Raw genomic sequence first — 13,967 nt, 5'->3', positions numbered from 1 at the left:
TTGTACCAGTAGTATATGACTTAATGAATACAATGTACATTTGGCAACAAATAGAAAACAAATCAGTATTAGGAAAATGATTCAAAGACTAATACAAGCATACCTAATTCTATTGTTACCTGATCCAGAGAGACAAAACTAAGAATATAAGGCAATTAGAAGAAAGGATGGAAAATGCTTGGAAGCTCCAGGATATAAAATGGAGTAAACTATCATAACATGGAACAGAGGTCAGATCCCAAAAGAGAAGGAGCCCAATATTCACATGAAACAAAGAGAAACACACTTCTGGAGTCAAATACTGATCAGAAATACTAGTTAACTGTGTGTTTTGCATAGAAAGCAAGTTCTCAATAAAAAAGGGTATAAACTAATCTGTGTTCCAAATGTCTATTAGCTGATTTCAGGTAGGAAACCCCTAGAGCCACTATTAGGGGCAAAGGAGAAAAAAAAAAAAACCCTCCAATTCCCATAGGAATTACCTCACATAAAATAAAACACAAAGCAATTAAATGACACCTCAACTCAAACATTTAAACCGATGCCTTTTATCCAAAAGAGCACTATACTTCCATTCAACATTCTTGTTTCCTCGTGCATACTCAATATTATTTTGAAGTTCCACAAATCCTTGGTTTATTTCAAAGGTACACAAGAATAATATAACATATAAAAGAGACTCAAAGTATTTACTATAAAGCAAAGAACATTTAAAATTATAATCACAATAGTTTATTATTGGAAAAAAGTGGCCTAGCTTTAAATGTTAACTCTAGTCACACATGTGTAGTGATTATGGGATTAAGGTATTAGTCACAACTGTCCTTCAACTCAGCAGTTAATTCAGTATGATCTTTAGACTGGGTCTGACCAGAAGAGCTCTATTTGGAATATTGGTAATGAAAAAAAAGAAAGAAACTAACAACTGATCTCTGCAAACAGTCTTTTGATCAAGGTGCAGACAGAACAAGGCAGACTGGGTGACTTGGAGGTAAGAAAGCATGGGTGTACATGCACATAGAGGAAACAGACTGAACCTTCCAGCTCAGGGGCTGGAGGGAACTGAATGAACAAGTGTGAAGCCACACTAAGCTTTCAATAGCAGGGAAGAGCTGGGTTTTAGGAGACTGACAACTTTGAAGCTGTTTATATCCTCTACATATTTTAAAACCCTATGTTTCTCTTGACAATTAGGATATTCATTAATATGTCAAAATGAATGAATCATTCTAAGCAGAAATGAACAATGCATTTAGTTAGGTCCCAGGGGTTTTAGAAGGAGCCAGTAATAGTCACAGCAGCAGAAATCAAAGTAAAAAACCACCTGTGAAAGAAAGGAAGTGCAAGGGTAAGAAAGAAAAATTTGAGGCTCAACTACACCCCTTTCTCTGTGTATGTGGAAAAACTGTCCCTCCTTTACCAAATGTTTATTTTTATTTATTTATTTTTCCAAAAGACTTTCCCAATAACTTTCACTTTCATGGGATAGTAGAATCAAAGCACTCCCAAGAAATAAATACTAAATAAAATCACCTCAATTCGCACTGTAGAAACTAACTTAACAGTACTGACACAGTATGGTTCTAAAATGGAGATTTCCATTATATACATTTAAATAACTTATAAAGACTCACCTGTAGGCTTAACTGAATAAAACCCAATGGCCTCTCCTTTCTTCCACAGAATCTTAGCATAATCAGAACTGCTATGACACAGGAATGGGATCTCATTTCTCTCCATTTCCTGTTTTCTATAAATAATTCGATTCAGAACATACAGAACCACTCTCTCCCCAAGAGTGCTCACCTACAAAGAAAGTCAAACAGCAGGCACAGCAGTTACAATATGCAGCCATTAGTACGGCTAGTCACCTTGCTCCTGCTCCCACATCTCACACTGGTATCCAGAGCACCTCAAATACATTTAAAACAATTTATAAACATTTTATATCACAGAGATGAGACAATCTATTTTCATAGACACATTTTATGCATGGAATAGAGCCTCTTAGCAAATTCTAAAACAGACAAAACAGGTTCCCAACACACCAAACACTCAGCATCTCTTTCAGGGCTCAGTGTTGTCTTTATGCTTCCAGCCACGCAGATCCATGGTCTCCCAGCCCTAAAAGCAGCCCCCTCCCCCAATATATCCTGCTTCAACCCTTTTACCCCATTCCATCCTCCACATAAAATGAGGAAAAAGGAAAAAAAAAGGGGGGGGAGTGTTATTCCCTAAAGATTTTAAGAACAGTTACCTCATTTGATGAAGGAAGCCATAATTAAGCCCTTGGGAAAGACATCTGTCCCACCTTTTCCAGGTGAATGTTCATTTAACAATTCTTCTTACTGTAACTGTAAGAATATTCCATACCACTCCCCATGTCCCTCTCCTAGACCAGATGAGTGAGGACACTAACACCAAAAACATCCAGTGAAACATTCTTGGGGCAAAGACAGAATGGAAACAGCCTCACCTCATACACACAGGACCACATGGTCACAGGTACCCCAATAAAACCAACAACCTTCTAACATAAAGGAGTCAGTTTCTCACCACCCCTCATAGAACTTCATGCTAAAAACAAAAGAGTTCTCTACATAAAGTCTATTTTCCCTTACGTCTCCTTAAATAAGAACAAGTTCGTCCTCTGATTAGTCAATTGAAGAGAAGAAAGGATTAACCATATGCACACACTACTTTCAAAAATATCCCTGGCAGGAGATCTCCCACACCAAACAACAAGAAATGATAGCACTGACTAACACTAACATAGTCAGCAACCTGTTCTTTCCTTGCCCAGCTCTGATCAAAATTTTTTCCCATACTAAGCTGAAATCTAGCTCCCAAAGACTATACTTTGTTATTCTGCAGCCATACAGACCACCAATATTTAAAGATGGTCATGATATTCCCCTAAGTTTCACACCAAAGCTACGCAATGGAACAACTAAAGGAAAAAGCTAATCTAATACAATGTGTGGTACTTCTGCCATTCTAGTCCTCTCTTGGAAGTGCTCCATATCCCTAAATCTCTCTTCATGTTTGGCACACAGGAACTGTAGAAATAAATACTGAAGATGCCAATGAGGCAGTAGGATTTAAGGTTTCTGCTAGCTTCATTTTACTAATTAACTAAAGCCAAAGTCTTTTTCACATGAGCTACTGTTTCAATTTGGTATTCATGGTGTGTATATATAGTTTATTTTTTTTTAAACTAAGGTATTTCTTTACATATTTTCCTGTTTAATTTCATCATGTTAGCCCCTTCTCTGTGTTTCTTAATGCTACCTTTCAAAGGTTAGAACCCCTATTGGGTGCTGTGACAGGCAGAATTGATAAGTATGCCACCTTTGTCTTCCTCCCAGTAATGGTGACCAGGACAGAAAAAGGGACGAACTTTTGCAGTATGTAACTGAAGACTTCCTTTTCATATAAATGAGCACTTAGTTTCAGGAACAGAATTATGATCTTTATAATCCCATTTAATTTTACCACAATATATGAGACAGAGGGAAATGAGGTTCCTAGTTTTCAAGTAAAGTCATTTACTTGAGGTCATGAGTTCATTAAAAACAACGATTATGCCCTCCTGTGACTTTACCAACCTATTTTTCCATAGTGGTCAGGATTTGGCAACAGCAGCAGTGCTATTTCACTCATGTTCCTACTTTCTCAAAAGATGCTGCTGTCATAAAGTAATTAGGTTAGAGGAAACCTACTGTAGGAATCCAATTCATACCTGAAGGTTTCACAGTTTCTTTACTTGTGTAGGAGAGGCTACATGGTCTGTGTAAGATTTCCCCTTCTCCAGCCTTGAACATTCCTGTATAATATGTCAAACTTCAGTCAAGTTTTTATACACCTTTCTTAACATGTACATTTCCTCTATCTATTGGGGCTATTCCTGAGAAGAAATTATTCTCCTCTATTACTATCTACTCCTTCCATCTGATGGCTTTATGCAGGTTATGAATTCCCTCCTTCCCTTCATTTTTGGTTCAAAGTTCTTTATCAGACTGGCAGATGCCCACGTATACACATTCTCCCAGCTTTTGTGAGAGGTGCCTATTGCTCTGAAATTTCAAGGTAAATTCAAAAATTAATATCCAAAAGGATAAATGCTGACTGTATTATACTCCTCCTACAATCACAAGCGTGATCACTTTCAAAGCTGTAATCTCAAGCCAGATGCAGCGGTGCATGTCTATGATCCCAGCTAAGCAGGATGCCAAGGCAGGAGGGTCACAAGTTCAAGGCTAGCCCAGGCAACTTCGAAAGACCTTATCTCAAAATTCTAAATAAATAAATAAAAAGGGCTGGGAATGTAGTAAAGTAGTACTGTACCCTGGGTTCAATCCCCAATATTGAAAAGAAAAAAAAAAAAAACTTTCAAACCCAAAAGGAAGAAATGAGAACACCTCAGTAACCTGCAAGATTCTTGCTTTCTTTTCCCAGATTTTGAAGTTTCTTGACATGCTTTCATGCTTTCCTTGTTTCTTCTGAATAGTCCAATGATCCCACAAAAGTAAACAGAAATAGCTGACACCTTCCAGATTTGACAAGTTTTTAGACACTTGGCCTATCCTAAAAACCTTCTAAAGGAAGAATTATCAGAATACATATTTGTATATGTTAACTTCATTCCTCTCAGCAAAACTCTCTTCCTCTTAGGCATAATTAACAAGGATCTCTGTACCTATTATTGAATAGTAGTGCTTACCTACAAAGTCAGTATTCTCCTTAAGTAAGAAGGGTCTGATGTACCTTCGCCAGTGAAGGGGCCTATTCTCTTTCATTGTAAATGGCACTCTTCCAGCCACCAAACATGTCTACAATCTTTGACCTTGATTCCTCAAATATTTTTACAACTGGTGTCTGTGGACTTTCCCCTCCTGACCTAGTTATCTTCTAAAAACCATAGTACCTGAAATGTCTCTGAAACCTTTTCAACACCAGCATGCAAGCCAGGGTTCCTTCTGTAACAAACACTGCAGTGGATGGCTTCTGGCTGGTCTATACTCCACACCCCACAAAGGCTTTTGAAGCTTGTTCTCACCAGAGTCTGGTTACTCCACTGTTCAGAACCCGAAACAGGTCACTAGAGGAGGCCCAACTAATAGAACAAGTTTCCTGGTCAGTGTCTCCTAGAGGCAGAGAAGTTAAGTAACCACACGAAAAGAATTAGGCTTTCCTCTTCCAAATAAGAAAATCAGAAGCTAAAGTGGATAAAGAATGCCACAGCTCAACTAACCCACAGGTAGTCAGTCTCCCTAACCCAATTCACAGAAAATTTCAGAATCACATAAAATAGAAGAAACCCAACCTGAGTGCTGGTTTGATCATAAAATAAAACTCTAAGGTCTTAATATAACCAGATTATATTAAAATGGAAAAGAGTTCCATAACTTCAAAAACAAGCACTGTTTATAGAAAATATTGATTTACAGGATCATTACCTGCTTAAGACCCTCTCTAGAAGGGACAGATGTTTTCACAATATCATCAATAGCCCACCACTGATCAGCAAGGTAAAGTGCCACAGCTAAAACAGAATAAACAATCATGAACATTTAAATTTTAAGTGTTAAAGTCTACAATATTATTATCTGATAAGGTTTTTAGATACTCTTAAATAGACCCATACATTGTACTTTATAACATAATACGGTCCAATTTATGCCATTTATTTTATTTCATCCATTAAACACTTATTTAATTATAAGCAATTAAGAGTTACATTTTTCTAAAATTAAAATTTGAAACAAGTTTTCAAAAACAAATTCCTTCATGACACTATCATGTTTATAAATTTCTAATAGTTTGTTGAAAAAACTCCTCGATTTACAAAAATGAAGCAAAAGAGTGACCTGTGAGTGAATCTTCAGGTGCAAAAAGAGCAAGAATTTTCTGGGTCTGATTTCCACCATAAAGAGGTACAAAGCCTACGTTTGACAGGCTAATAGGTATCTGAAATGACAATTGAGAGAAGATTAGTGAAGAGTTTGTTAACCAATGTAATTCCACAAGATGCACAACCAGAAAAATGGGAAGTTGTACTCCATGTATGTATAATTCATCAAAATATCTTTTACTGTCATGTATAACTGAAAAGAATTTTTTAAAGTCTGTTAAGAAAATACATGACAAAAACACCAAAGTGTTTATCAAAGTATCAAACTTTTCTTATATTAATTTTAATTATATAATTTCATTTGACAGAAGACAATATTCCTAGTCTCTTATTTTTTTAACATTATTTTTTTAGTTTTAGGTGGACACAATATCTTTATTTTACATTTATGTAGTGCTGAGGATCGAACCCAGTGCTTCATGCATGCTAGGGGAGCGCTCTACCACTGAGTCACAGCCACAGCCCCTCCTAGTATCTTATTTAAAAAAAAAAAAAAAAAGTAAAATCAATACCTTTTGAAAGAATTATATTGTCTTGGGGGAATAAAAACAAAAATTTATTTCAATAAATATTACTAGGCTCTAGTCATATCACTGAATAAAAACAAAAGCCGTATACAATAGGCCCCCAAAAGTCACTGAAAATCAAGATAATTAAATAAAGATAATTTATTATCTTTATTTAAAATAGACTATATCAGGGGGATACATTTCATTTTCTAGAAAAATAAACCAGTTTGGTAATTCATTTTTCAGCAAGTTACATATAATTACATTTTTCTGTTTGCATTAATCTAACACTAATTCTTCACTTAAAGTCAATATCTCAATGTTGACCATTATGATGGTAGGGAAGAATTACAAATCCTTTAAATCAACGTTATTTCCAGAAGGAAAAACTGGGGTGCAGAGATTAAAGGAATTTGCTTACCTCAGTTCACAATGGAATTCAAATGATTCAAAGTCTAATGATCTTTGTGTCATAATGTACCATGGCTTACTGACAAGAAAATCTGATTTTACTATTTTTCAAAAGAGGAAGAAAAGATTCATTACACAATAATGTAATGTAGTATTTTCCTGATTTTTTTTTCCAGTCTTGTTTTATTGTACTGGGAATTTTATCTACAACTTTGAGACTGGGTCTCTCACTATTCTACTAATGCTGGCCTTGGACTTGTGATCTCTTGCCTCAACCTCCTTATTCGCTAGAATTACAGGTATTTATCACCAATGCTGACTTTGCTGATTCTTTTAATTATAAACAAATGTCTAAACTCACAAATTCTAAATCTAAAGTAAATTTAATTGAGTCAGCTCCAATATGATAACCAGTCTAAGCAAAATTGATAAACTTCTTACATTTAATTTTTAAAGATCAAAAGAAAAACATTAAGCAATAACCTGTGAAAACCTGAGGATTTTGTCTTTTAAAAACTGATCATAGCCAGGCACAGTGGCGCACACCTGTAATCCCAATGGCTAGGGAGGCTGAGGCAGGAGGATCCAAAGTTAAAGCCAGCCTCGTCAACTTAATGAGACACTAAGCAACTCAGCAAGACCCTGTCACTAAATAAAACATAAAAAAGGGCTGGGGTTCTGGCTCAGTGGTTAAGCACCCATAGATTTAATCCCCGGTACCAAAAAAACTGATCATCACTGGACTTGAGTAGTGTATACCTGTAATCCCAGCAATTTAGGAGGGCTAAGGTGGAAGAATCCCAAGTTTGAGGCAAGCCTCAGCAACTAAGTGAGGCTTTAAACAACTTAGCAACACCCTGTTTCAAAATAAAATATAAAAAGGCTGGAGATGTAGCTCAGTGGCTGGGCACTCCTGGGTTCAGTATATCAAAGGGGAAAAAAAAAAGCCAAAATTGATCATGATGCTCTATTAATCAACCAATATTAATACATTTTACTGGACAAAACTGAATGATTAAAACTCTTAAATGATCTTTTTAAAAAGGATATTGAGTTCATGTAAAAACTGGACTGAAAAGACTGATTAAAAAAAAAAAAAAATCACTGCAAAATGCCTTACCGTAATATTGAGAAAAGAAAAATACTCTGGATTTTCAGGGTCCCCACACCTTAAATCTGACATGTAATCTTCAGCAGCATTTTCCAATTCCTCATGACTGCAATTATTCAGTAAATCCACAGGGAATGCCATCCTCTTTAACAAACAACATGGAACAACACATTTCAGAATATAAAATGCCACTTTCCTTTACAAATTCTATTGTAATACTGCCACATTTTATTGTAACGAAACCCTCCTATTTCACTATAACAAGATACACATGATTTAACCATGTATGTCAAAAAGAAAACTTTCTAATGTTATTCCTTTTAACTAAAAGCAGGCAATGAAAGAGAAATTATTGGACACTACCTTCAATGATAAAAATAAATGATTTACACAGGTATAAAACATACAATATGCAGATACACACAAAAATATCCATGTAAATATATCCTCATATACCCCTCAACATAAGTCAATGTAAAAGGATACATGGAAACTTTTTGGAATGATGCAAATGCTCCACAATTAGACTGTGGTCATAGTTACACAACCTACAAATTTACTTTAAAAACTCACAGCTGGGGTTATAGTTCAGTTATTAGAGCACATGCCTAGCATGTGTGAGGTACTAGGTTCAATTCTTAGCACCATATAAAAATAAAATAAAAATACTGTTTTCATCTACTAAAATATATATTTTTTTAAAAAAAATCAACCCCATAAATGTACTAAAAAATTAATTATATTGTACAGTGCAGTGGATAAATATTGTATGAAAATTATATCTCATAAATATGTATAAAAACATGCACACACAAAACCAACCTGTTATTCTTTTATTTCATTTTGGAATGTTTTATAGTTTAGTTTTATGAGGAAACACTATAGGCTTTTGCACTACGATAAAGAAAATTATAAATTTAAGAAAAATAAAGACTCCCCTGCCACTACAGAACATTATGTAGGTATTGGCCAATGCAACCAGACAAGGGAAAGCAATTAGTACTGATTGATGGAAGGGGATAGGGTGGGGCAGCAGGGAAGAAGGAATTATCATTACTATTTGCAAATATACTAAATTGGAAACCATTTGCTAAAATACCTTGATATAAAAACGTAAAGTCAAAATACCCAAATTCAGTCCAGCTGTTAATAAATGTAAATGTCTAAATTTTCCCTTTTAGGGGAAACAAACAAACAAACAAATTTATGAAATGATTGTGGAAATCCCTATGAAACAAGATTTCTAGCCAAATTTTAAGAAGAAGGAAAAGGAAAACACCAATGAATTTCAAGAGAGAGCAGGAGCATGGCAGAAGCGTGGAAAAGGTAAGATGTATCAGTTCGGAAAGGACACAAAATGAAATAGTGGTAAAAGAAACTTAAGTGTTAGCCTGGGCAACTCTTTCATATCTGAATCATAAATTCAACATGTGGGGCTGGGGTTGTAGCTCAGTCTTGACTGGGTTCAATCCTCAGCACACATAAAACTAAATAAATAAAATAAAGGTATTGTGTCCATCTACAACTAAAAAGGTTAAAAATAAATAAAATAAATTCAATATGTGAAAGCAAACTAAGGAAACACATTATGTTCCAGAGTCAGATCCAGCAATTGACTGAAATTTTAGATGAAACCATAAACATAGAACAAATGGCCAACAGCAGATAAAAAGAAGCACTGTTTAGGACCCTAGTTAAGAGAATGTTATTATGTGTTTCTCCCCTCTTATAGATGGGATTCCAAATATCAAATAGCCAACTGCCTAAATATTTATAACAAAGATCCAAATATCCTAGTAAAATACTGAGGCGTTTAATATTCGATATTGACTACATAAAGCACAAGAGGATTAATATTAAAACAATTCACAAGATTCACTTGAATAACACCTACCAAAATAAGGTACATGTTTAAAATTTAAAATTGTACTTAAAAATTTAAAATTTTAAATTTTAAACACATTTAAGATTTTCATTTGCTAAGAGTGATTATAATCTAAAGGGTGAACTGTAAATTAATATTTGCAGACCAAAGTCTAAAAAGCAAAGTTGATTACACCACATAAAAACAATATGGCATGGGTTGGGGTTGTAGCTCAGTGGTAGAGTGCTTGCCTCTCATGCGTAAGGCACTGGGTCCAATCCTCAGCACCACATAAAAATAAAATAAAAATATTGTGTCCATCTACAACTAAATATATATTTTAAAATAATATGGGGGGCTGGGGTTGTGGCTTAGTGGTAGAGTGCTCGCCTAGCTTGCATGAGGCACTGGGTTAGATCCTCAGCAACACATAAAAATAAAAAATGAAGATACTGTGTCCACCTAAAACTAAAAAATAAATTTAAAAAAAAATCAACAATAATATGGCAGCCTAAGCAAGAAATACAAGATGGACCCACTGTAACAAGCGTGCAATCAAGGGGGCTGGGTCTATAGCTTAGCAGTAGAGCACTTGCCTAGCATATGTGAGGCACGGGTTCCATCCTCAGCACAACATAAAAAATAAATTAATAAACAAAGATATTTTTTTTTAAAAAGTGCAATCAAACAAGTTTACGTGATTTTTCTCTTTTTCATGTTTTGCTTTAATATTATGGTTCTTAAGAGATTAAATGCTAATGCCACTTTTAAAGTTCTAAATATGCATTTCTTTCTTAAATTTTATTAAAAAGGACAAAATTCTATGAAATGGGTAAAATAGGAATTGTGAATAAAGAACTCAACGACATACCACTAAAATCAGAGAACTTCAGGATACCAAGCAATCTCAGAGGTCTTGGCTTCTCACTAATATGGTGTATGTAAGTCATGTATAGGCCCACCTTCCTAGTTCATGGCAAGGGGAAGACTGGAGACATAGGCTACAGGTCTCCCCAGTCCACTGATCTCTATCCCAGTGCTGCCCAAACTTCCGATAATTTCCGTACTACCTCAACCTTTTTCTATTGCCAAGTGCCTATGTCACAATTTAATATTCTTCTTAACCACTTATTTTAATAATCTATACACACATACACATCTCATCATAATGCTGTCTCCCTTGTGGTAAAGTATACATAACAAAATGTATCATTTTAGCCAATTTAAAGTGTTCATTCACAGAAAGAACATTCACAATGTTTGCAACCACCAAAAGTAAGTTCAAAAGTAAGTGAACTATCCATTTCCAGAACTTTTTTATTACCTCACATAGAAAATCTGTGCTCATTAAACAGTAACTTCCCATTCCTCCCTCTCTTTAGCCTCTGATAACCTGCTTCTATGAATCTGACTATTCTAAGAACCTTTCAAGTGGAATCATACAAAAAGTGAAAAGGACACACTTTTTTCACTTGGCATAACACTTTCAAGGTCCATCTATGTGATATTGTGTATCAGAGTTTCAATTTGCTTTTTTGGGAAACATTGTATGCTCCTTAAATATTAAGACCTATGACAACCAATTTGATATATTATAAACTTTCCTAACTGGCATTAAAAGACCTAATCATAACTTAAATGGTCACTCAAATACCATTTATAAACACCTCCTAAGCCACTACATAATGTGAGTAACAGCACACTTTAGAAAACAATGCCCTGTCCCTATGAGGTTGCTCATCACAAGTCAGCTCTCTCCCTCCACTTTCCCACAGGTCAAAGGTAAGTGAACCGTGACTCAAGTGTGAAAACACAACTCATTATCCTTCATTCTTAAATCTTTGTAGATTAAGCATTTATTATATATATTAATATATATTAGTTGTTTGGAGATGGACACAATACCTTTGTTTTATTTATTTATATTTTTAATGTGGTGCTGGAGATTGAATCAATGCCATACATGTGCTAGTACCATTGAGCTATAATCCCAGCCCTAGATTAAGGTTTTAAAGTAGAAAAATAACTTGTTTTTAGATAGAAATAACTTATTTCTTGAGTCTGGAATTTAGATACCCTCAATTCTCATACAGAAGAGCACTGGGGGAAAAAACAAAAGTTATGAATACATAAAAACAACCATATCACAGGGCACAGTGGTGCACACCTGTAATCCAGCAATTAGGGAGGCTGAAACAAGAGGATCACAAGCTCAAGGCCAGCCCCAATAGTTTAGCAAGTCCCTAAGCAACACAGATCATTCACTCAAAAGATTTTTAAAGAAACAAGGGTAGGTATATAGCTCAGTGGCAAAGTACCCCAGGTTCAATCCCTAGTACAAAAAAAAAAAAATCCGGGCTGGGGATGTGGCTCAAGCGGTAGCGTGCTCGCCTGGCATGCGTGCGTGAGGCCCGGGTTCAATCCTCAGCACCACATACAAAGATTTTGTGTCCACCGAAAACTAAAAAATAATTATTAAAAAATTATCTCTCTCTCTCTCTCTCCCTCCCTCCCTCCCTCTTAAAAAAAAAATCCATCCTATGTTCTTAATACAAAAAAAATTTCCCTAATTTCAAGTCTAAATCCACCCACACACACACCTACCTTCTAAAATATTTTAGAAGGAAAAAAGGTAAATCTGTCCTTATATCCACCATTATTTTCTTTACCAGTCATTCTCAATGCTAAATTTTATTAAATTTAAAGGAATGTTGAAAGAACTAGAAATGATTATGTGTCAGTAGCAAAATCAGGAAACATTTACTGAGAATTGTCCATATGCCGCGCTTTAAGGAGATTTTTACATTTAACATATAACAAAATACTTTGATTAGCTCTATTATATTGATGAAGAAACTCAGCTTTAGAGTTTAAGAAAGTTGACCCATATCATACCACTAGTGAAGCAAGAATATGAACCTAGGTAGTCAAATACATTTTCTAATATAAATATTTTTATTCAATATGCAAAATCAAACATTATTGTATTTTGTTATGGTTATATAAAATTTATTTTTGTAAAATATTCTAATAATTATCTTATTAACAGATCTATTCACATATTACCCGAAAGAACACTAGAACTAGAATTCTGTGACCTTGGTCCTGGGTCTGCTCTGCCACTAACCAGCTTTATGACTGCAGTCAAATTACTTACCCTCTTTACTCTTTAGGCTTCTGTATTCTCATTGGTAAGGTGGTGCAACTGGACAGGATTATCCTAAAGACCTTTTCACCTCTTTAGGATAATTGGTTCTTTAAATCTTGCTGAACTTAAGACTATGTAAATTATTAGACTTATGATGGTTTTGCCCTACTTTAGAGAGGCAAGGGAAGGGTATAAAGTCTAGATCTCTCTCTAGATACCGCTGCCAAGATAAATTCCCAATTCTTCCTCTTTTTGTTGTTTTTAAACTTCTCTTCTAGGTTATGTAACTATAAAGCTGTCAGATCAAATTTTGTCAAGTACTGTATACTCTGCCCCTGAGATAAACCAAAAGGCCCAACTACATTCTACATAGCTGAGAAAGCTTAATATAGCCTTAAGCCACCTAATTCATCAAAAAATTGACACAGAATGGACAGCGAAGTGTAAAAAGTGTCCAAATTAATTTATAAATTAAGCAAATGGTATGCTCATTAAATCCTGGTTAACCTGTATAAAAACATAATAAGCAGACCTCTTATATAAGAACTTGACAGCACCACTAGCACCAGCTGATTGTATCCATCTTTTAATAATTTCACCCCTTTTGCCCAGGAATTATAACTATTTGAAAAAAAAGAATGCTCTAAAAATAACATGAAAAAGAGTTGGGAAATAAATTGCTATTTTTTTATTTTTACCTTATTTTTTTGTTGATTACTAGTTGTCAACTGTATTCTAAAAAGAAGAATCTATTTATATGTTCAGTTCTTAAATTCCTGCACAATTCCCTAGGTTATTGTCTGGGATTATTTAAGGGGAGGAACAGATCCAAAACAAATGTGTGAATATTGGAGAGCTGAAAGGATTCTCGGAAAAATTACAATGATCTTGACCAATTCAAGCCGTGATCCTACCTCTAAGGACTATTACTCCACTGTGGGGGACAAGCTAGGTATTCAGGCAACACAATCAGCAACACTCTCAAGCTTTACACAGAAAGCCTGTTTCTG

At 35.0% G+C, this 13,967-nt stretch overlaps 1 protein-coding gene across 2 annotated transcripts in view; it reads right to left on the bottom strand.

Annotated features, from left to right (window-relative positions):
- Fam169a (family with sequence similarity 169 member A) overlaps positions 1-8,086 on the bottom strand; it is a 54,101-nt gene extending 46,015 nt beyond the window's left edge. The window contains exons 1-4 of one of the 2 annotated variants that reach the window (XM_026404110.2): positions 7,955-8,086; positions 5,871-5,970; positions 5,460-5,545; positions 1,635-1,806 (exon numbers count right to left, since the gene is read on the bottom strand). In XM_026404110.2, the coding sequence (XP_026259895.2) occupies positions 1,635-1,806; positions 5,460-5,545; positions 5,871-5,970; positions 7,955-8,086 (490 nt within the window). The remainder of the gene's footprint in view (positions 1-1,634; positions 1,807-5,459; positions 5,546-5,870; positions 5,971-7,954) is intronic. The other variant, XM_077800362.1, reaches the window with a different exon arrangement.
- Positions 8,087-13,967: the final 5,881 nt, after the last annotated feature.

The sequence above is a fragment of the Urocitellus parryii genome, chromosome 1 (genome assembly GCF_045843805.1).
Source record: "Urocitellus parryii isolate mUroPar1 chromosome 1, mUroPar1.hap1, whole genome shotgun sequence".
NCBI classification, from domain to species: Eukaryota; Metazoa; Chordata; class Mammalia; order Rodentia; family Sciuridae; genus Urocitellus; species Urocitellus parryii.
Note: the sequence above shows the minus strand (reverse complement) of the source record. Positions and strands in the feature narration are given on the sequence as shown.